This window comes from Aulostomus chinensis, chromosome 11 (assembly GCF_037954235.1).
Source record: "Aulostomus chinensis isolate RoL2024-O1b breed Wild chromosome 11, RoL_Achi_v1.0, whole genome shotgun sequence".
NCBI lineage: Eukaryota > Metazoa > Chordata > Actinopteri > Syngnathiformes > Aulostomidae > Aulostomus > Aulostomus chinensis.
The window spans coordinates 1,345,001-1,366,752 of NC_141330.1; the positions used below are offsets into that span (position 1 = coordinate 1,345,001).

Genomic DNA, 21,752 nt, shown 5'->3' on the forward strand with positions numbered 1-21,752 from the left:
TACGCCTCTATGACGTCATCGCTGCTCTTTGGTTTCAAAGGTTCCTTTTTTCCCAGCCTGGGTTCTGTTCTCTCACCTTTTACGCGTCCAAGTGCGTGACTGAAGGAACCATTTGGCACATCGCTCCGTGCGTCTTGTTGCTCCAGACCAGCCATGGCGTCACTGGCTGACGTCAAATTCCAGCCACTGAAAGTGCAGCTGTTTTCACCCTCACACACTCTCAACCTAACTTGCTATCATATAACAACGTCATGGCGCCTTCAGCTGGATCTGGCCATGTTTTGTGTGGTTGTAGTCCAACTCTCACTCACGCAGAAGTCTCGCTCTGAAGTCTCCTGAGAGTAAAGCAAAGCATAACTTTAGGGTTTTATAAAAGTTAAATCACAACCACGGCGATGTGTCTGTGCGCTTGTCTGAACTGACGTGACAAACGCAGCTCTCACTGATGGCCTTACTGTGCACAGGCCTGCTCAGCTTTTGAGAACAAATCTTAAGCATCTATTGCCAAATCAAAACGTCCTCCCAAGAGTGACACACCTGCTGTCGACCTTCACCTCAGCCACCACCAAGCTGTAGTTCTGGCTGCAGCCACTAGAGGGCGTCTGTCACTCACAGCACATTCTAGAAAGAACCCCCAGTGCTGCGTCCTGTGTCGGATTCATGCAGCCACAATCATCATTAGTCAGAGTTCTCTGTGACAGACTGTCACTCTTGGCTGCCTGGAGCAGATGAGGCAGGCTGATAGGGAGCAGGTCGGCCTGCCTGCAGCGGATGGCGGATCCATCTGTGTGCTTCAACATTGCGTGACTGTGTTGATGGAGGTGTGACAGCGGCGGGGTCATGAAGGCGGCCTTGCCGAAAACTATGCACTCACTGACAGGCACGCCGTCCTACGGATGCCCTCCCCTGCTGCTGACAGTAGTCAGACACATTTGGCCTCTTGATAGTTTCTAAATGTTCGTGACAACTCGGGGGGGGGGGGGGGGCTCCCTGTCTGACCGAGGGGCTCTGTGGCTCCCCCCGCTGCTCCTGCAGGTACAAGCTGGTCCTTCTCTTATCTTTGCATACCTTCAACATCCGGGTAAATGAACCATCGCCGCACAGCCCGCGTCCAACCCCAACCCAAACACCCGGGCGAGTTTATGTTCCTCCATGACTGCGGCTCCTCTTTTACCCTGGAATATTGGTGGGTTCTCACACAGCTTCAACAAAAGTGCAATGAAAGGGGAACTGCTTGTTTTTTCACCTCTTTTCAGTCTGTCACCAGTTGTAATGAGGCGTCCTTTAACACTATGAATGCTGGGTAATTTCTGCTCACCTGGAGAGGACAAGTGTCTCTGTACTGATGCGATACTGAAGACAGAGAAAACCTGCAGCCGCTCCTCACCCATGACCACCGTAGAGGTGGAGGGGTGAGGAGCTCTGTGAGTGTGATGTGTGTGATGCAGGAGTACACACATTCAGTACTCTGATACACAAAGTACAGGGGGCTGCATGGTGGAGCAGTGGTCCTCACTGTGGCCCCCCAGCAAGAAGGTTCCGGGTTTGAGTCCCGGCTCGAGCACGGGATCTTTCTGGGTGAGTCTCCATGTTCTCCCTGTTCCTGCTGGGTTCTCTCTGGTACTCCAGCTTCCTCCACAGTCCAAAGACATCAAGAGGGACCAGGTTAATCCAGACTCTAAATTGACCGTAGGCGTGGCTGGGAGAGCCAATGGTTGTCTGTCTCTATGTGTTGGCCCTGCCATGGACTGGTGACCTGTCCAGGGTGAACCCCGCCTCTCGCCCGTTGACGCTGGGATAGGCTCCACCCCCCCGCGACCCTTAATGTGTAGGAATAAGCGGAAGACGATGGCTGGATGTACAAAGTACAGGTACTTGTGGGATGTTAAGAAGTACAGGCCCTCAAATGTACTTTAAAGAACAAAAGGTAAGTAAATTTCAATTTATTTTCAAAAAACAATTTTTAAAAAAAATATCAGAAAGCATTAGGAGTTGAGAGAAATATTTGTGTACAAAGTGTTCAACTCCAAATATTCTTCTGATGTCGTTGCTAAGACCAAGTGCCCTCAGGTCCGCTGTGCTGCATTATTTCCCTGTTATTGTTCTTATTGTTGTTCTGCCAGTGTGTTACCAGTGAACAACTCGTGCTCCTCCTTCATCATCGCTCATGTCTGGTATAATTGGTATAAACTTAAATCACCTGAGGCCCTGCTCACCAGAGACCTGCATCCTCCAGTTCCCTCTAGTGGATCGGAGACACATTACACCCAATACTGCTGGTCCATCTGTGCACATTGTGTGTGTGTGTGTGTGTGAGTGTGTGTGTGTGTGTGTGTGTGTGTGTGACACTGTCATTCAAACAAGTTTTGGGTCACATGAGTGCTGATGGTTGTCACGTGAGATTATCCAACTACTGTCACATGTCTCTGCCCTCCCTCCACCGCGTCAGGCTCTCATGGTATGCTGATGACAATGTGAGATACGTGACATGTGACTTTCCCTGCAGATATAAAATGCCTTCACTGATTGGCTGCTTGGCTCCTTGACCCTGTCAGATGTTATGAAATATTTAATCAATCACTTCGAGTACAAACTACTCACAGTCCTGCGCTCCTAAACATTTGTTACTCTTACTGACGTGATTGATGGCAGGACAGAGTCTGCAGGAGAAAAAGCAACGAATGTTTAAAACCGTTAGAACATGAATGTTGTATAAAGAAACCACAGGAAGCCAACAACAACCAGAATGCACCGGGTCGTCCTGCAGGCTCCGGTGATGGCTGCAGGTATGCAGGAGCTCCATCAGCCAGGATGAGGCGCCGTTGACATGGAGAGACATTCAGCATCGGTCCTCACAACACCTGCAACTACAGTGTGTTTTGGTGATGGTATCATAATCAGATGGTGCTCGGTCACATAGGTTTACACTCCTGGTGTGAGCGTGTGACTCCAGTGTCCACATTGAGATGTGCTCTACCAAATATTGTGTCCTCTTCTGATAAATGTCTGCAGAAGCATCACCAGGCAGACGACACGTTACCTCGACTGCTCACCAACAACGGAGACAGAGAGACAGACTTCTGCTTGCTTGTAGAAGGAGGGGAAGAAACAACTAGAACATCAGTGAAAGCAGAAGAGAACGTGGTTTTGAGCAGCGCTCAGGACCGCCGCTGTGCACGGGACGCTGGATGCAGGGATGCATCAAGACTGGTGGGAGAGGGTTGTCGTAGCGACCTGCATGGGTGCTGAACCTGCTGACGCATGTTTGCGTTTGTTCTGCTGATGTTGCAGGGACACATAACTGGTTGTTAATCAGCAAAGTTTCCCTCCCAGGTGCAGGATTCTTGAGCTTCAGTCAGTAAGCAGCTAACGGGACCTCAGAGCCAGAGAACAAACATTTGACCTGCCGACCTGTGAAGCAATTCATGGACGAGCCTGAGGCCCTTCAGCCAATCACAGACCAGTTGAGTCAGTTCTGTGACTCACGGACGCCATCGTAGTCACACAGGTCGATAGAGATTGCAGACAGGAGAGAGATAAGGCGACATTCCTCTGCACGCCGTCTTCTTCCTCTGTTTACCCTGCAGCTCTCCACCAAGACACAAACACTCCTCAAGACAACAGTACTACTGTTTATTTGTGCTTGCAGTACTTTTTACAGTATTATCAACCCACTCAAAGGTCGTTCCATTCATGAAACTACTGTGCAGACATGCTGACCGCCAGCACCCCAACCCCCATGACCTGTCCGGATCCTCTTTGGTGTCTTTCATGTTGCAATGTCTGACTTTCATCTATTTTCATATTTGTCTGCGGTGAACGCTCTTAAACTGTCATTAACCTGTAGTCCACCCTGGCCAACAGGGACGCTGCCCCTCAGCAGGCTTCCGGACATTTGCCAATCAGAAGAAAGACGGACTTTTAGGAAGTGCGATTTTAAAAAGACAGGCACCGTTTCAGCAGAGGGTGAATTGAGGGGCTGGATAAAAGGTCAAAGGTAAGAAAAGCTAAACACAGTCTGGGTCCAACCATAAAAATGATGAGCAGCAAAGTCGTTTATCTCATGAAACTTTCCACAGTTGCTCCAAGAGATGGAATTCTGACAGACTCTTAGAATTATTGCATTTTCTCAGACGTTTCCCTCAAAGGTACGAGGTGAGATCCTGGTAAAGATTACGATTCCTCACAAGGCGTCCTAGCTCAGGTGGAGCAGGTGGAGCAGGACGCTGAGATCCTCCGGGATGTGAAAGAGGACAGAGAAGTGATACAGCTGATATCAGTCCTGCACAACCACACTGAGGAGAGCAGAGCCGCTGCGTCTGTGCGCACCGCCATCTTGCTTCCGCTGCAGTTTCATCTTGGCCCGCGGTGTTTATTGCAGTAACGTGGCACTGGGCATTAAGTATTTGTACACAAAAGGGCGGTGGGCAGTGAGTACATGAGACTGGGGCCTGGTCCCTCTCAGTGCATGGCGGTTCTCTGTGGCCATGAGCAGTTTCATCTGGATTCAGCCGTTTCTTCACCGTATGGTAAGATGGCGAGATAATGAGGGAGAGTTCAGGGCGCCAGCAGCTGAAACACGACCCCTGAACTCGTCGAGAAGTGCAGTTATTTCCTCCATGTTTGACAGATGTTTTTCATTGCTCACATTCTTCCTATGAATCGAGCGTGCAGGCCCCCCAACAGCCTCGCCACGCTCACCCTGTGCAGCAGCGAGCCCGGCGTGAAGCACCTGTGAAGCTTCCTGCCGCTTGTTATCTTATCTATACGTTGCGTAACAGGCAGGTTGGGTCGTGCTTTTATCTCTCTTCATCGGGAGCCGGGCCTCTTGTAGCCTTCACGCCGTTTCTCCTGCTGTCGCCTCTGTCAGCCTCGTCTGATGTGGCGATTGTGTTATCGGTGGAGTCCAGGAGTTGACCTGATGGGGTGACAAGACACATCCACTCCCGCCGCAACAAGGTTCTGTGGCACAATCGGGGGGGCAGCACCAGATCCTGGGTCCTGTACCACCTGAGCCCCGTCTCTGAAGGCCCCAGGCTGTGAAACCAAGGGCCCCCATCCATTCGGCTGTCACTCGCTCCCATCACTGCCATGTGATGGAGGGCGCTACTGTGCGCCTTGTGAAAGAATACCTGCCCATCTATGACCAAGAACGACCAGAGAAGAAGCTGCAGAGCCCAGACGGGTCAGCAGACAGACGCAGGTGTTGCAGTTCCTCAGGGTCTCTGAGGAGGAGGCTGGCTGCTCTGGTGGTCCAGGGACCAGGAACTCTATTGTTGTTTACTTTTCTCAGCTTTTTGTTTGACACATTCAAGCACTGACGGACGAGAACTGGTGCACTGACAAGGAAATGTTGGCTTTTTAACACCTGGCTAGCGGTTTGGGGTAAATCAGACTGTTGTTTTGGTGCTATCAGCTGTTAGCAGCAGACATTTTGTATCTAAGATATTTCAGAGAAATAAATAAACCTCACAAGAACGGTCATTATTCATGTGTTCACTGCTGCGGTGAGTGAAGAGCCCTGCTACATAAGTAGATTCACTTTTATCCATCGCTGGCCTTTGCTGCTTTTCTGTTTTTATTTGGTTCTGTTTTGTCTTGTTCTTGTTTGTAGCCATTTTTCTACTCTTTTGTGCTTGTCAGTGTTGTTAGGCACGACTGTTGGAGTGTTTTAATGACTGCTGCTGCAGACCAAATGACCCTCGGGGATAATAAAGGTCCCTTGAACCTTGAACAGTGAGTGAATGTGACTGCGTGTTCTAATCCAGCAGAACATCAGCAGTGGCAGGTGCAGATTATCTCAATAAAAGCTTAAATCCAATGCTGTTTTGGTTTTATCAGATGTGTGGATTCAGCAGCAGCTTAACCTTTGAGTGTCACATTCTACCACCTCTGACACATGTTGAGATGCCAAATGTACTTAATCACCTGTTTTGTTGTGTTTAGTCCACCAACCCGGAGCTCTGAGCTCGGCTGCTGGCCAACAACACACGGAATTAAATCCCAAAGCACAGAACTGCAGACTGACCAGACAGTGGATCACCAAATTTACTTCAATCAGAAACCACATTTGGCAGAACCCAAAGGAACAGAGGAACCAACGCATCAGGGAAGGTAGAGAAGTATTTGATAGTGAATTTACTTCAGCATCGATATCAACAGTACACATTTATGTGATATTTGTGTTCTTTAGTACTTTGGAGCATTTAATCCTCATACCAGGCCCTCTGAAGGTTGTGTTCTGTTTGTGTGTGTTCCAGTTGTGCTGCTCTGATTGTGTTCATCTTCTTCATCCTCATCAGGTGTGGAGGAGGTGGAGGAGGATGTGTTGAAGGACCTCTGTTGGTTTTCTCTCCATCTGCTGGCTGCTGGCTGACAGGTTAAACGCCGAGGACGGGTTTTACTTGCTCTTCCTCCTGGTTTTTGATGAACAGAAGAGAATGTTGGTCCATGTGGACATCATTCATTTGAGTTTTGCTCCTAAATTCTGTGTCAGAAGCAGGCACCTCGCTGCCAGTCCTCCAGTATTCAGTGTGGAAGTGAAAATCCATCCATCCCTCCATCCATCCATCCATCCATCCATCCATCCCTCCATCCATCCCTCCATCTTCCCCCTCTCCTCCTGTTCAGGGTGGTGGGGGTGGAGCCTATCCCAGCAGCCTTCCCCCTGGACAGGTCACCAGTCCATGGCAGGGCCAACACATAGAGACAGACAACCATTGGCTCTCCCAGCCACGCCTACGGTCAATTTAGAGTCTGGATTAACCTGGTCCCTCTTGATGTCTTTGGACTGTGGAGGAAGCTGGAGTACCAGAGAGAACCCAGCAGGAACAGGGAGAACATGGAGACTCACACAGAAAGACCCTGTGCTCCAGCCGGGGCTCCACCCACAACCTTCTTGCTGGGGGGCCACAGGGAGGACCACTGCTCCACCCACAACCTTCTTGATGGGGGCCACAGTGAGGACCACTGCTCCACCCACAACCTTCTTGATGGGGGCCACAGGGAGGACCACTGCTCCACCCACAACCTTCTTGATGGGGGCCACAGGGAGGACCACTGCTCCACCGGGCCGCCAGCAGTGAAAATATTTGAGGAATTGTTAACTTATCTACAATCTGACTTGAGTGGCATAACCACGAGAGTTCTTTGTGTTTTTACAAGCACGAGACTCGCGCAAGACTTCAGTAACCTGAGCGAGTTTATTCAGCAGAATAATCTCTGGAATGACAGTGGCTCCCGGAATCTTTTATGAAATCCAACAGAAACAGTCATCACTTTAATCAGCCTCTCAGATTAAATATTTCTAATCTAAATATTTTATATATATATATATATATATATATATATATATATATATATATATATATTATTAAATATGACTGAATGAGCTGCTGAGCCAATAGACAGCACATCGAATGTCCCCTGGACAGTTTTACACAGCTTTCACAGTTGACAGTTATGCATGAATGTGGAAGCTCCCAGGCGGAGCTGTGTGATCCGTGTTGAAGGGTGCAGCCTGGTTGAAGAACCTGTTCACGTTCGTGAACCTCAGGCGCTGAGCACGGCTCGGTGTTGCTGTAACACTGATTTGAGCACATTCTAAATGTCGAGTTGCCCAATCAGATTCCTCGGTTGGTACAGTGATACTTGAATTATGTGATTTCTACTCAGCTGCTTTCACAGTTTAATTTCTAACACCTGGAAATCCTGTCTTTTCTTACCAGACTGTCTTCATATTTCCCAGACATCAGTGAAAGGTCAGGCGTCACCCTCTCATCCTGCTAATCCGTTCTGCTGCACCACCTGAGGTGTCACCGACAGGTCGGGGGAATCTGCACTCGTGGACCCTCCCCTGACCAGAGTTACAAGTGCATACCTGAGTTTGCCTGCAAAGTTTGTTGATTTATGTGAGACCTGTAACTCGACCTGCTGAGATGAAGCGATGGGGAACGAGAGCTCTTATGGAGGAGGACAAGATGAGACACGTCTGGATGTACGGTAGCTGAGATCTTTCATGCTGGAGGTTGAGACCTAGAATAATAGGCTTCCTCCAAAATGAAGGTAAATAACCTGTAACCAGTGGAGGCGCTATTTCCAGTCAGAACGACCGGGGGTGCGGCGTTCCTGTCGCTGCTGAGTTCACGGCTTCTCTTTGACGCCTGTGGTCTCAAATAGTTCAGATTCCCCCAAATCAAAACAGCATTCCATCTTTTACGTTTGGGAAGAAAAGACAAACTCCGATGATGGATGTTGATAGAACTGTGACATCTCTTATCTGACTTCAGAGCAGCAGGTGGAGGAGGCGCTCAGAGGCAGGCAAACGCCTCCCCCAGCCCAGTCTCCTGTTACAGTGTCTCCTTGTTCATTCAAGGCACCTCCACACCCCGCATCCTCAAACTGAACAGTCTGGACTCCTCAGTTCACTGACGCCAGACAATAATAGATGAAGAAAACTGCCGGCATTCTCTTCTTTTTACTCCTCAAATAATCGAGGAAGCGACTGAATCCTGTGGTGATTTGGTTCCACGTTTCCTCCACGTATCTGCTGTGTTGTCTGCACAGTCACAGAAAATGAGGCAGTGATATTTTTCTGATCCGTGCACTCGCTCATGGCTACCGCCTCGTTTCCACACATGCATCTGGAGTCTGTCACTCTCACATCTATAATTCACAGCAAATCTGTTAATTTCCCATGAAAGCCTCCTTGATCGCTGGTGTGTTTACAAAGCCCTTTTGTTTATTTACCTGTACATTCTGTATCTCTATGTGAAAAAAAACATTACTTTTGCATTAGATTTCCGCGAAGCAATGGATAGAGTGCTGGCAAAAACAAGCTGATGGGCTACGAGTGAGCTAAGAGGCTTCTGCGATCTCTCCAAAAACACATATTAGCTTCTCTACCGGGCTAATAAGCATTTCTGTCACCTTGCGTGGGCGTGTCCTATATATTCTTCTTTACTGTGTTGACAGTGATTAAAGGAACATACCAACTTTTAGTGAAAGTCTCTTATTGTTCATCTTCACCAGAGCAAGACCAGAAGATGGAGACCCTCTAGGAAGCTTAAATACAGGCTAGTTAGCTTAGCACAATGGCTGGTAGTGGGTGGAAAGTGTTAGTGTAGCTCCGTCTCTAGAATGAGGAGACGTTGTAGTGGTAGAATCAGACACGTAGCCGGAACTACTTTCCTGACTGGGAGCAGTGATTTGACGCAGCACCTCCAAAGCTCCACTGGAACTTGGGTCAACAGAACCAAAGGTTTGTTGAGGACTAGAAGAGCGACTGCTGCTACTGATGATGAGGAGGAGGATTCCTGCTGGACACACCAGCATCCTGGACCTGAGCTAGCTGATGCTAACACTTCCACCCACTACCAGCCATTGGGCTAAGCTAACTAGCATCCTGGACCTGAGCTAGCTGATGCTAACACTTCCAACCCACTGCCATTCACTGTGCTAAGCTAGCTAACTTGGACCCGAGCTAGCTGATGTTAACACTTCCCACCTGCTACCATTCACTGTGCTAAGGTAACTAGCGTCCTAGATCTGAGCTAGCTGATGCTAACACTTCCAACCCACTGCCATTCACTGTGCTAAGCTAACTTGCCTGGGTCTCAGCTCCCTGGAGGTGGGGCTCTGGGATGATGGACAGTAAAAGTTGGCATCTTCCTTTAAGAGTAAGTTGTTGATTTCTAACTTTTTTTTTAACTGAGATGATGATAGAACCCAACCTGTCACACCCTAAGCTGGATATTTTGGATAATTTTATGCCTTTAATGGATAGGGTTAGACGAGTTCAGGACCACCTTAACAAGCACAATCCCTGGGGGCGGGGCAAAGAGTGACCCTGCCTTACACACTGAGGAGGCAGGTCTGGTGGGTGTGACCCAGCAGAGCAAAAGCGCAAATGTAAGACTCTGTCACCAAGCTTCCTTCCATGCTCACACACTCACACTCACACACACACACACACACACACACACACACCACCCGTCTCTGCACTGAGGACACCCGGGTGTGTGTGCGCGAGAGAGACAAGTGTGTCCAACTTCCTCTGCTGGGACTTTTCCTCCAACACAGCCTCATTCAGCTTCTCCTCCTGCTGGCACCGGTCAGGAATCATGACAGACGCAGCAACCAACATGCGGCTGAAGCTGCCGGTCACCTGTTTCATCCTGCAGATCATCCTCATCATCCTCTTTGGCACTCTGGTGCAGTACAACTACGAGACAGATGCCAAGGAATGGCACCATCAGACGAACCACTCTGACTATGAGAATGACTTCTACTACCGCTATGCAAGTGAGTTCAGGGGTCAGGGGTCACGAAACCATGCTGGGATGGATCCCGCTCTTCTGACACGATGAGTAAAGATGTCAAAGTTAAAGCTTAACAACGAGAGACTCAATTTACAAGAGCTTTACATTAAAGTCACTTGTAACTTTATTGGAGAAAAAAGTGAACTACAATTCTCATGATGCAACTCCACCTCTGTCCTCAGAGGAGAAGTAACTCACTTTGATCTAAACTGTAAACTAAAGACTTGAAATCTCTGAGGGTGGCAGGTTTTGGTGGTAAAATAATGAAATACTTCCTGATTTATTTTGACAAAACCAAACCAAAAAAAGACTTCTTTGAGCTTTGAATTCTGCGTGATGATTAAAAGGTTGACAACACGCCACATTTGAGGGCTGACAACTTCGGTACAACGTTCATAAACTTTCTTTTATAGCATCTTTCCTACAGAAATTCCAGCTCAGGATTTTTTTAGAACAACTGGAAAGAACAGAAATAACATGCAAAAAGAAAATTAAAATTGTGAAAAGAGAGTAAAACACTTCATGATTATAAAGAATTTAAAATAAAATTGCAACTAACACAAGACTGAAGACTAAAATACATCAAATAAGTAAAAGGTGCAGCGTTGGGCCCAGGACTCGAACCCAGACAAAAGGGTGTGTATTTTATTCAGCAGGACTGCAGTTTTTCAGCAGCGTGAATGAGAGTTCCACTCATCAGAGGGAATTATCTGTGTTTGCTGCCAGGAGGGAGACGAGTTTTCTCATGATAGCGAACTCGTTCCTCGAGTCCACTTCACTCACAAAACCCACGTTCGTGGACAGAGAATGTGATGCTAGCACTAGCGGCCAGCGTCAGCGCGCTGTCACAGCTGTATATGGCTCTTGAAATGGCTGTTGCGGGCATCGTCATGGTGACGTCCAGTATTTGCTGAGCCAGAAGTACCAACTGAACAGTGTGGAAGCTCGCAGGTTTACAGTTTATACTAATTTCTGTGTGAATTTTCAGCTGAAAGTCTGGTGTGAAACGGCTGGAACCCATAAACCCTTGTTTTAGTCATGGCCTCTCATTCCATGTGACCTGCAAATCGGCGTATCATCGGTATCCTCGGAATCTGGTCATTTTATTCCAATATCATGCGTCTCTAACAAACATGGTCACTGGTTCAGCTCTTGTTCTCTGGATGGGAACATTGTGTTGCTGAGCTGCAGTTCTGTGGTTAATTGGACCGGTTCTGTAGTCTTCCAGTCCGCTGGCGACCCGTTGATCTCGTTAACGTCCTGATTTACATGGTTTGATGGTGTAGACGAACAAAAAAAACCAAAACTCTTTTGAAAAGGAAATACTCTGATTACAGAGAGCTCCTCATTACCGGTGTACTGGTTTCATTGATTATGTTTATCCTGACACACAAAACCAATCTTGTCCCTAAATCAGCCGTTGTGTCTGGGTCGTAATTGCACCACTGCATCGTTGACATAACGGCTGTGGGACTGTACATTTATCATTGGTCTAGTCATCGCAGTAACACTTGTTCTATGAAATCAGCACTGAGAGTAATAACGCTGTACAACACAGTGTAACTCTACTATCTATGCTTGATCTAGGTGGTAAATTAGAGGTCAACCCTGAAATCTGGGAGTAAAAATACTGCAGCTGATACTGCATGTTTATCCCCTCCATTGAAGAAAAAACAAGAAATATAAAATAACATAAATTTAGAAAAAAGGAGAGGAAAAAAGTCATAAAGCAAAAAGTGTGCATCAGCGTCAAGTGTTTTTGTGTCCTGAATTGAAGCTCTAAACAGATACGCGCAAATATCGACAACTTCCTGCTGCCAGTGGCGGTGGCTCCGCCCAGACGAAACGCTGCCTGTGACTGCAAAGCTTGTGTTTAGTTGCATATCTCATGTAGTACAGAGTAGTAGAGGAGGGTGGGTACTTATTCACTCAGTTCCACCTTAACAAATCCAGCGAAGCTGAGGGCGCGTGGGCGCGTCTTAACACGTTTGTGTGGTTTTCTCAGAGTGAAGGGTTCCTCCAGGCTGAGCAGACAGGAACGAGGATGAAGGGATGAATTCTGTCCTTTAATCTTCCTGCGCTCCTGCAGGCAACCCGTAGTCCTCCTCCACCTTCCTCTCAGCCCACCTGACCTCCAGGCATAAATACCGCCGCCGTGACTCCAGGAACACGAATAAACACAACGTCTGTGAGGGAGAGGAGCCGAGCAGGGGCTTACCTTGAGTCTTTCACCTCCCGGTTAGGAAAATAAGAGCAGGGTGTAAAGGTCCAGTGGACTGAATGATTTCAGATAATCTTTAACTTGATGCCTTCGCAGTGGCCAGCTCACACTCTTGAAGGCTTTGATAGCAGTCCTGGAGTGGAAACAGGTGCGTTTTCTCTGTGCATCCATCTGTTCAGGGTCCTATGGTCACATGTTGTCTGTTTATATCTTCATGGAACAGAAGACAGTCAGGTGGTGTCACTGATGTGAGCAGAGGACAATCATTCCTGCCGAGGGCCAAATATCCTCACGTCCCTGTGTTTCAGTCGCAGACGGCAACCTGAATCCCACTGTGGTGACTGAACAGTCACCAGGAAGATGTGGCTCCCGTTTTCAAAAATGTTACATAAGACAATTAAATAACTTGTAAATTTGAGTTGAGGTTTCAAATGTTGAGTTACTCAGGAACTCAACCTGACGCCGCTTCCTTCCCCTTGATGTTGTCTGTCTGTCAGCAGGACAACAAAAACCTCCGAGCACAAACTTTAGCTTGAGCTAAAGAGCATTTTCATAGTCCCCTAATGACATAAACAACCCACAGATGCTCCAACAGAAAGAAAGTTATTAAGTAAAGAAAACCTGTGACATTTTGTTTAATCAGAATTTTTAATTTTTTAATATTTTTAAACATATAAAACTGTTCTCATCATGAGAAATCTGGTGACAGTAAGACAGCAGTTGTCATTGCTTGCGCCTCCTCCTGGGTATCTCTGCCCATATCTGGGCCAGAAGGCCAGCGGGGACACTGGCAACACCTACGCCTGGCTATGCCAATTAACCGTCACCACGGCAACGGCAGCAACAGCACAGTGCAATATTGTGTCCTTGGTACTTTGGGACAAATAGAGGAGTGCTCAGCGAGCGTGTGAAGCAGGACAAAGAGGGTAGGCGGAAGGGCGAGGGTGCTAGTTGACAGGGTTCTTTCTTCAAAAATGGTAGCAAGTAATGAAGTTCCATGATAACCTCAGTATCGCTACGTTCCTAAATACCATCCTCAGTTTAGCTGATACGGGTTTTTGGGGGAGATTTATGCAACCCTGCCTCAGCAAAATATACTTTTCTTTCAAAAGATTTGGAACTTTACTTTTCATACTTAATAACTGGTATGTGAAAACAGAGTTCTACTATTACTGCAACTATGTGCTACTACTACTACTACTTCTACTACTATTACCATAACTACCAGTAGCTTTTTTTAGGCTATTTTTAAATTTCATCTAATCACAAGTAGTCAAGTAAAAGAAGATGTAGGTTTGACTGTCATAGTAGTGCAGATAAAGTTGGAACGTTGATGCAAATGCAGATAAAGTTACTGACTGTTAAAGAGTCAGCAAGCCTTGCTCTCATAGTTCTGTGGTGTTTTAAAGAATATTAGCAAATGCTGTTAACTAGAGGTAGTTAGCTCATTTTCGCTCCCTGAGCTAGCACACATACAAACAACCTAGTGAGCTAACGGACACTCTTATTATTCTTTTAGTTAAGGAAATCACAATTTTTCTCTTATAATTTGGCCGTATGAACACAAAACCATTAAAGAATAAAGTCTTGTCTGCGTAGAGGTGCAAATTCTCACGTGATTATGTGTATTTCCTATTGTACCTGAAGTAAGATTTCTAAAAAACAGTCTTGGTAGTGGACCAAGTATTGAGCCTTGTGGGACTCCTCAATTGAATCCAGTGAAATATACACAATTTACAATTTTATCCAGAAAGTAGAAAAGAATCTGAATCTACTGGATCCATTGAGGTTACAACGAACACCACGTTCTTCAGACTCAGACTTGTTTTTCCACCCTTTACAGGTTTCCAGGATGTGCATGTGATGATCTTCATCGGTTTTGGTTTCCTTATGACCTTCCTGCAGCGCTACGGCTTCAGCAGCGTGGGCTTCAACTTCCTGATCGCAGCCTTTTCTCTGCAGTGGGCCACACTCATGCAGGGCTTCTTCCACGGCATGCACGGAGGCAAGATCCACATCGGAATTGAGAGGTGTGTGTGGCGAATCTTTCCTATCATGTTGCCCATGTCCTGAACTGGATAGACTCTCTCATCGCTCTGTCGATTTCAGTATGATCAACGCTGATTTCTGCACCGGCTCTGTGTTGATCTCCTTTGGAGCTGTTCTGGGTAAAACCAGCCCAGTGCAGCTGCTGATCATGGCCATGTTCGAGGTCACGTTGTTTGCCGTTAATGAATTCATCGTCTTGTCTGCTCTGGGGGTGAGTTCTCGCAGGACAGCAGAATCTGGTGCATGAATTGATGAATCGCATCTCATCTTCAACTCCTCTGGTCTGAAAACTGAGCTAAGTTTCTTTCAGGCCAAAGATGCTGGCGGCTCCATGACCATCCACACCTTTGGGGCCTACTTTGGCCTAATGGTGACCCGAATCCTGTACCGGCCTAACCTGGACAAAAGCAAACACAGGAACAGTTCGGTCTACCACTCCGACATGTTCGCCATGATCGGTAAACATCTTGCACTGCAGGATTTGTTTAAAAAATAGTTTACTGTTGAGAAAAGAAGATGATTTTTTTTCTAGTTACATAAACTCAGATTTGAAAAATACTTCAGCTTGTGCTTCCCTCTAGTGGTTCTCTGATGTAACTGTCAATCATCAGGCTCACAAATACTGAGACAGTGTGAGAGGAGGACGAGAGATGTGAGGAGGAGTTCCAGTAGCCATCAGGGTGGGGGACTAAACAGAGGAACATTGGCAAATGCTACAAACCTTATTTTGAAGGGTTGAGAACATTCCCCCAAATCAGGTTCCCAGTGGCAACTGTTATTCACTCTGATTTTCTTGCAAAATCCATTGTGTCACACATGTTGGGCAATGGAATGAGTTCATTTTGTTCTGGTTAGTTTAGAACCCACTGGAGATCAGGAATCATTCAGAACTATGTACTAGAGAGATATGCAGTACCATCGGTACTCTGGCATATCTGGCCTGTATATGGGCCACTGAACTCTGGGGTTTACACACCCTTTTAACCAAGTATTATTATCTTGGGATGGTATAGAAGAGCTCTCTGTGGGTGTTAAGCTAATGGTTCAACTAGAGGCTGGTGAGGGCACCAGCTGGTGGGCCTGACAGAACCAAGGTCCTCTTTCACAGTGAGTTGCTCCCACCCATGTTCTTGTTATGACCAATCACTTTGTTCTTGAGAGTGAAAGCATTTATTCACATCTCGTCTGATGTTGTTGGTGTGAAACCTCTGAATCACTCACTCTTCCCCTTTTAGGTACCATCTACCTGTGGATGTTCTGGCCCAGCTTCAACTCGGCCATCACAGCTCACGGGGACGACCAGCACCGCACCGCCATGAACACCTACTACTCCCTGGCAGCCTGCACTCTGGCCACATTTGGCATGTCTGCGCTGACGGCCCACGACGGCAAACTGGACATGGTGAGAACTTTAGAGTCATCGTCTTCTGGACTAGAAGGTGTTCCTCAAAATCAGAAACAGAATCACGAGATGAATCTGTTGATGACAAAGACCTGTAACCCTCCATGCGTCCTTCCCTTCCTTCCTCGGCTTGTTGATGATTTTGTCTCCTCCTCAGGTCCACGTCCAAAATGCTGCCCTGGCCGGTGGAGTCGCCGTGGGAACGGCTGGTGAAATGATGCTGACGCCTTTTGGTTCCATGATCGTTGGCTTCTTGGCTGGAATCGTCTCGGTTCTGGGCTTCAAGTACCTCTCAGTACGTCCCACCTGGCGGGATGCTGCCCCTGTCCTGGGTGTGCTCCCCAAACGGGACATTTCCAAGTTCAGAAACTGTCTGAACTTGAAGCAACACCTTACACCAAAAACGTATTTTCTACTTTTCAGTGACTCAGTGTTAGATGTTCTGACCATTTCCCTCCTGCATCACTTCTTTGTGACTCCAGAATGCAGAAAGAGCCAGCCACGTATATATTTAGCTTAAAGCTAATCTAGCCGCAAACTAATGTATGTTTACAGACGCTCAAGGTCGCTGTCTGATATAATCAATATGTGCTCGTTCTCCAGCCGTGAGCTCAGCAATCGATCAACGGTGGACAACGGTGAACCCGTGCGTTCAGTCAAACTCGCTCATGCTAGTTAGTTTTTAGCTCAAATCAAAGAGTTGATGGATGATCGAGTATCCGGCTGGATTACGAAGACCTGGATGACGCTGGAGAGACGCTCATTCAAATGATAGTATTTAGGGAAACCATCACTTGCTGGCCTGATCATCCACCTAAATATCAGTGAGGGAGTTGGATGTGATTCCAAGAGATTTGTGAAACAGTAAAATGCTTCAAATAAAAGTGATGTCAAGTAAAAAGACTTATTCGATGTTGTCCAGTTTGATCATCTCCTCTTCCTCTCCTCCTCTCAGCCCATCCTGGAGGAGAAGCTGAAGATCCAGGACACCTGTGGGGTTCATAACCTGCACGGCATGCCCGGTGTCCTGGGCGCCATCGTAGGAGCCGTCACTGCTGCCTTGGCAACCATAGACATTTATGAAGCGGGGTAAGAATTTATCATGAAGTCATCACTGAGCAGAGACCAGGAGTAGTACTGCATCCCCTGACATCTTTTCCTTCTTTGATGCAACTTAGCAAGTAATAATCGTGAACGCATCGTATTCACGCTGTGAGACTGAAGAGCAGAAACGCGACGGCCGCTGTTAAAAAAATCAGCAATTACAATTAAAAAGAGCACCTTTGTGCAAAAGCTTAAATCTGAGTGTTTGGAACAGGAAAAGGAATTCAGTTCCAGAGTGAAATACTCAATGCTCGCCATCGGCGTGACTCTGTCGGGTCACATGGTTCCTCTAATGTCCGCGGCCCCACTCAGATGAGCTGAGAGTTGGCAGCAATTCATTTAATACAAATTAGTACTTTGTACCACTGATGTAACTGTGGACATACCCTTAAGACTTTGGTACTCGGCGTTCCCAGAAACCAATGGGCTGCATCTCATCAACACCTCAGGTAGGTGCAGCTCCGTCTCACATGACGGCTGATTAGAAGCTCAGCGAACCCTGTTGACCAATCGCACCTCAGACCAATCAGCTCTCTTCTGGACTCCGCAGGAGAGGAACTATCTTCAGCTGTAGAGTAACGAGGCTGCAAACCCACTCAAATTGTTACATAATCTTTCAATTTGGAGTGCAAATCTGTCACCACAAACATGCGAAACGCCCCGGAAATTCACAGCGTCTCCTGGTGGGCGGAGCAACAACATGGACTCGTGTTTGTGAGACTAACTGGAGGAGATAAATCCTCTCCAGTCAGGGAGACACGGCAAGGCCAAACCCACCAGCAGGCGGTTCGGCCTGAGGAGCAGCATTTCTCACTGGATCACCGGATCACTGGATCCAGTTTGAGCAAGCGACGGTTCGACTGTGTTCACAAAACTTCAGTTTAACCTCGACTTTGTCCAGATTCTTCCTGGTTTAATGTGGAAACTGCGCACAGAAGCTTTAGTTTATTAGCATGCTCACACACACTCACACACACACACACCATAGCTCAAGGTTAGTCATAGCAGGTTTACGGGATTCATCCCTGCTGCGACCTGCTACAGCTGGTGGTTTAACTCCTTCACGCCCGAGGCCAAACCCGTCTGTTGTCTCTGTGTGTCTCAGGATGGAAGACGTGTTTCCAGACGTGGCGAACGGGAGCACTGACGCATCGTTCCAAGGTGTCCGGCAGGCCATCTCCCTGGCTGTCACCCTGGGCATCGCCCTGCTGGGGGGGCTCATCGTCGGTGGGTTGCTCTCATAGGTGGAACCACTGGAGGAACCACCAGAATGCTTCAGCTTCTCAGGTGTTGTGATGTCACTGAGTTTGTCCCTGTCGTGTCTCTGTGGTCTTAGGGTTCATTCTGAAGCTTCCCATCTTTGGCGCTCCTCCTGACACCATCTGCTATGAGGACAGCGTCTACTGGGAGGTCAGTTCTTCCCCACGACCCGCGGAACAGCAGTGTGCTTCTGATTATAAAGAACAAAAGATGCACCAGAACCTGCAGGCTCTGTTAATCAGTTAGAGACTAGTGGGGCTCTTAGGGTTAGGGTAAGGGATATCCATCCATCCATCCATCCATCCATCATCCATCCATCCCTCCATGTTCCCCCTCTTCTCCTGTGAGGGTGGTGGGGGTGGAGCCTATCCCAGCAGCCTTCCCCCTGGACAGGTCACCAGTCCATGGCAGGGCCAACACATAGAGACAGACAACCATTGGCTCTCCCAGCCACGCCTACGGTCAATTTAGAGTCTGGATTAACCTGGTCCCTCTTGATGTCTTTGGACTGTGGAGGAAGCTGGAGTACCAGAGAGAACCCAGCAGGAACAGGGAGAACATGGAGACTCACCCAGAAAGACCCCGTGCTGCAGCCGGGGCTCCACCCACAACCTTCTTGCTGGGGGCCACAGTGAGGACCACTGCTCCACCCACAACCTTCTTGATGGGGGCCACAGTGAGGACCACTGCTCCACCCACAACCTTCTTGCTGGGGGCCACAGGGAGGACCACTGCTCCACCGGGCCGCCCTCGATCAAAAATATTCCTCATCAATGGCAAATTATGTTGTTCAAGTTTAGCTATGGAATTTAATTAGAAATCATTTTGAAACTAAAATGGTTTTGCTTTTCTGTGACGTCAAATTTATTATTTAAGATGCCGAGATAAAAGTGATGCTCATCACAACTTAAATGAATGAAGAGAGATTAAATATCTTATAAAAACAACAGAACAACACGGTCGTTCCAGGAACTTCATGTTTACTGCAGCAGTGGAGCGTTCATGTGATTCAGCCACTAGATGGCGGTGTCGCACCGCCAGACGTCCGTCCTGGTGGATGCAGCAGCAGCGCTGAGCAACAGGCAGGTGGCGCAACTTCACCTCCTGATGAGAGCAAATGAGAATGAAGTCTCTAGGCTGACGTCATTCAGAGTCCCCGTGCAATTCCACGACGCGACACGCAACATGTCTGCAGCTGTGACGCATGCGCCTGCTTATAGAAGTTGACCTGGTAGAAAATATTTCGAGTACTGTGTTCATATTTCATCCCATTATTTTACTACAATGAACTCGAATAGGAATGTTATATTAAATATTATCAGCTCAGACAAATTTTGTCCATGAATGACGAAGGAAAATCACAGTTAATGAAGATCACATTTATGTCAGTCCACCAGCAAATATAATTATTGTTTACATTATATATTATATTGTTTATATTATTGTTAATATAATTATTGTTATAGTTGATATCATTATTATTATTATTGTTAATATAATTATTGTTATATTTAATATCATTATTGTAATATCATTTTAATTAATATCATTATTATTATTATTTATATAATCATTATTGTTATTGTTATTAATGTCATTATAGTTAATATCGTTATTGTTAATACCATTGTTGTTATTTTTACTATCATTATTATTATTATTAATATAATCATTATTGTTATTATTAACATTATTATTATTATTATAATATCATTATTATTAGTAGTAATAATATCACCATTATTATTATTGTTAATTCATCATTATTATTATTAATAATAATAATGATATTAATAATAATGATATTATTATTAATATCGTTATTATTAATAATAATAATATCAATATTATTATTATTATTATTTATATCATCATTATTATTATTGTTAATATCGTTATTATTCTTGTTGATTCCATTGTTGTTTATTTTTACTGTCATTGTTGTTAGAAAGCCTTTATTTTTACTGGCCTTTGAGAATTTGAACTCCACCACCAAAGAATGAACAGAGGAAGGCTGCAGCAAACACAGACCTGTTAGTTGTTCATCGTTTGCTGTCAAACGCTGACGTTAAGTCAAAGCCAGCCTCCAGCCTGTTTGAATCAAAATCCAGATTCAAGAGAGACACACATGGAAAACCTCAGAAAACCACAATTAGACTGAGAGTTGTTCGGTAAAAGGTCGTGAGTTTGAGCCCCGACCAAAACTGACTGATCTGGTTCTGTGTCTCAGGTGCCTGGAGATGAGGAGGGTCCTGAAGACCAGCTGACCACCGTGAGGACGGAAGAGTTGGAGAAGCTCAACAGTTAGACACACACACAGACAGACAGACAGACACACACGCAGACACACACACACAGACACACACATGCAGACAGACAGACAGACACACACACACAGACAGAGACACAGACACACACACACACACACACACAGACAGACACACACACAAAAACACACACACACACACGCAGACACACATACACACACACACACACACACACACACACACACACACACACACACACACACACTGTGAGGTTTTTACATCCGAGCACTTGAGACGTCACCTGTAGCTTGTAAATCATCGTGTTTGCCCTCCTGCTGACAATCAGAAATTCCCTTTTTTTTTTTTTGCTCTGGAACTATGAATAGATGAGTGTTGTGTCAGCTTCAACCACTAGAGGTCGCCATGCAGGTCGCCAGGCCCGCCAAGAAGCTCGGAGGAAATCATGAATCTCTTTGATTAAAGACGCCAGTCGTTGCCTGAGATGCTGTTACAGGATTTATTTTCCTACGCAAGTTTAAACCAAAGACAACTAAACCTGCATTTGATGAATAAATCCTAATTAACCTAAAAAAAAAAAAAGTTGAAATGAAATCGTTTAAAATGGTTACACTTTTCTATTTTGTCCAGGAAAGACAAAGCGGAGGCATAATGGTTTTATGTGTTTCATCTCCAAGGTTTGGGATTTTAATGTGATTTTATTTTTTCTTATCAAACTTATGAGTTAGAATAGAAATATTTTACTTTATATCATGTGTATGTCAAATGTTATTTTAGATTGGGAGAAACATATTTTCTAGCAGCTGAATACTGAATTTCTGTCTACAAAAAGTATTTTTAAACACAAAATTGTAATTTTTTTTGTTGAATAAACGGTTGAAGTGTGTTGGCCGGGTGCTCTTCCAGGTTACCAGACCATCAAGACATCAGCATCAAGGCGAACATGTTGTCCTCTGTGGGTCCTTTATGAGGTTTGGAGGTTTCTGGAGGGCCTTCAACGCTCAGCCCTCATCTTTAGCCCTGTTTTTTGTCTTGAAGGCTGCGGGAGTTATTTCAGTCACAGCTGAAAGGGTTAAAGCCTTCAATCCAGACAGGGTTTGTCTTTCACCACT

General features: G+C 46.3%; 2 protein-coding genes across 2 annotated transcripts in view; one reads left to right on the top strand and one right to left on the bottom strand.

Annotated features, from left to right (window-relative positions):
- hapln2 (hyaluronan and proteoglycan link protein 2) overlaps window positions 1-8,864 on the bottom strand; it is a 19,555-nt gene extending 10,691 nt beyond the window's left edge. The window contains exons 1-2 of the mRNA XM_086217604.1: window positions 7,725-8,864; window positions 77-335 (exon numbers count right to left, since the gene is read on the bottom strand). Coding sequence (XP_086073730.1) covers window positions 77-155 — 79 coding nt within the window. The 5' untranslated portion in view covers window positions 156-335; window positions 7,725-8,864. The remainder of the gene's footprint in view (window positions 1-76; window positions 336-7,724) is intronic.
- A 1,056-nt stretch (window positions 8,865-9,920) lies between these two features.
- rhbg (Rh family B glycoprotein) lies at window positions 9,921-21,526 on the top strand. Its single transcript, XM_086217603.1, has 10 exons — window positions 9,921-10,302; window positions 14,384-14,570; window positions 14,650-14,800; window positions 14,900-15,047; window positions 15,825-15,991; window positions 16,149-16,286; window positions 16,947-17,080; window positions 18,201-18,322; window positions 18,432-18,505; window positions 20,586-21,526. The coding sequence occupies exons 1-10, from the start codon at window positions 10,122-10,124 to the stop codon at window positions 20,661-20,663; spliced, it is 1,380 nt and encodes a 459-aa protein (XP_086073729.1). The 5' UTR covers window positions 9,921-10,121; the 3' UTR covers window positions 20,664-21,526.
- The last annotated feature ends 226 nt before the right edge of the window (window positions 21,527-21,752 follow it).

Coding starts and splice junctions, on each gene's coding strand:
- rhbg (XM_086217603.1), top strand. CDS start 10,122: ATGACAGACGCAGCAACCAACATGCGGCTGAAGCTGCCGGTCACCTGT. Junction 14,571..14,649: donor ATCCACATCGGAATTGAGAG/GTGTGTGTGGCG, acceptor TGTCGATTTCAG/TATGATCAACGCTGATTTCT. Junction 15,992..16,148: donor ACGACGGCAAACTGGACATG/GTGAGAACTTTA, acceptor TCTCCTCCTCAG/GTCCACGTCCAAAATGCTGC.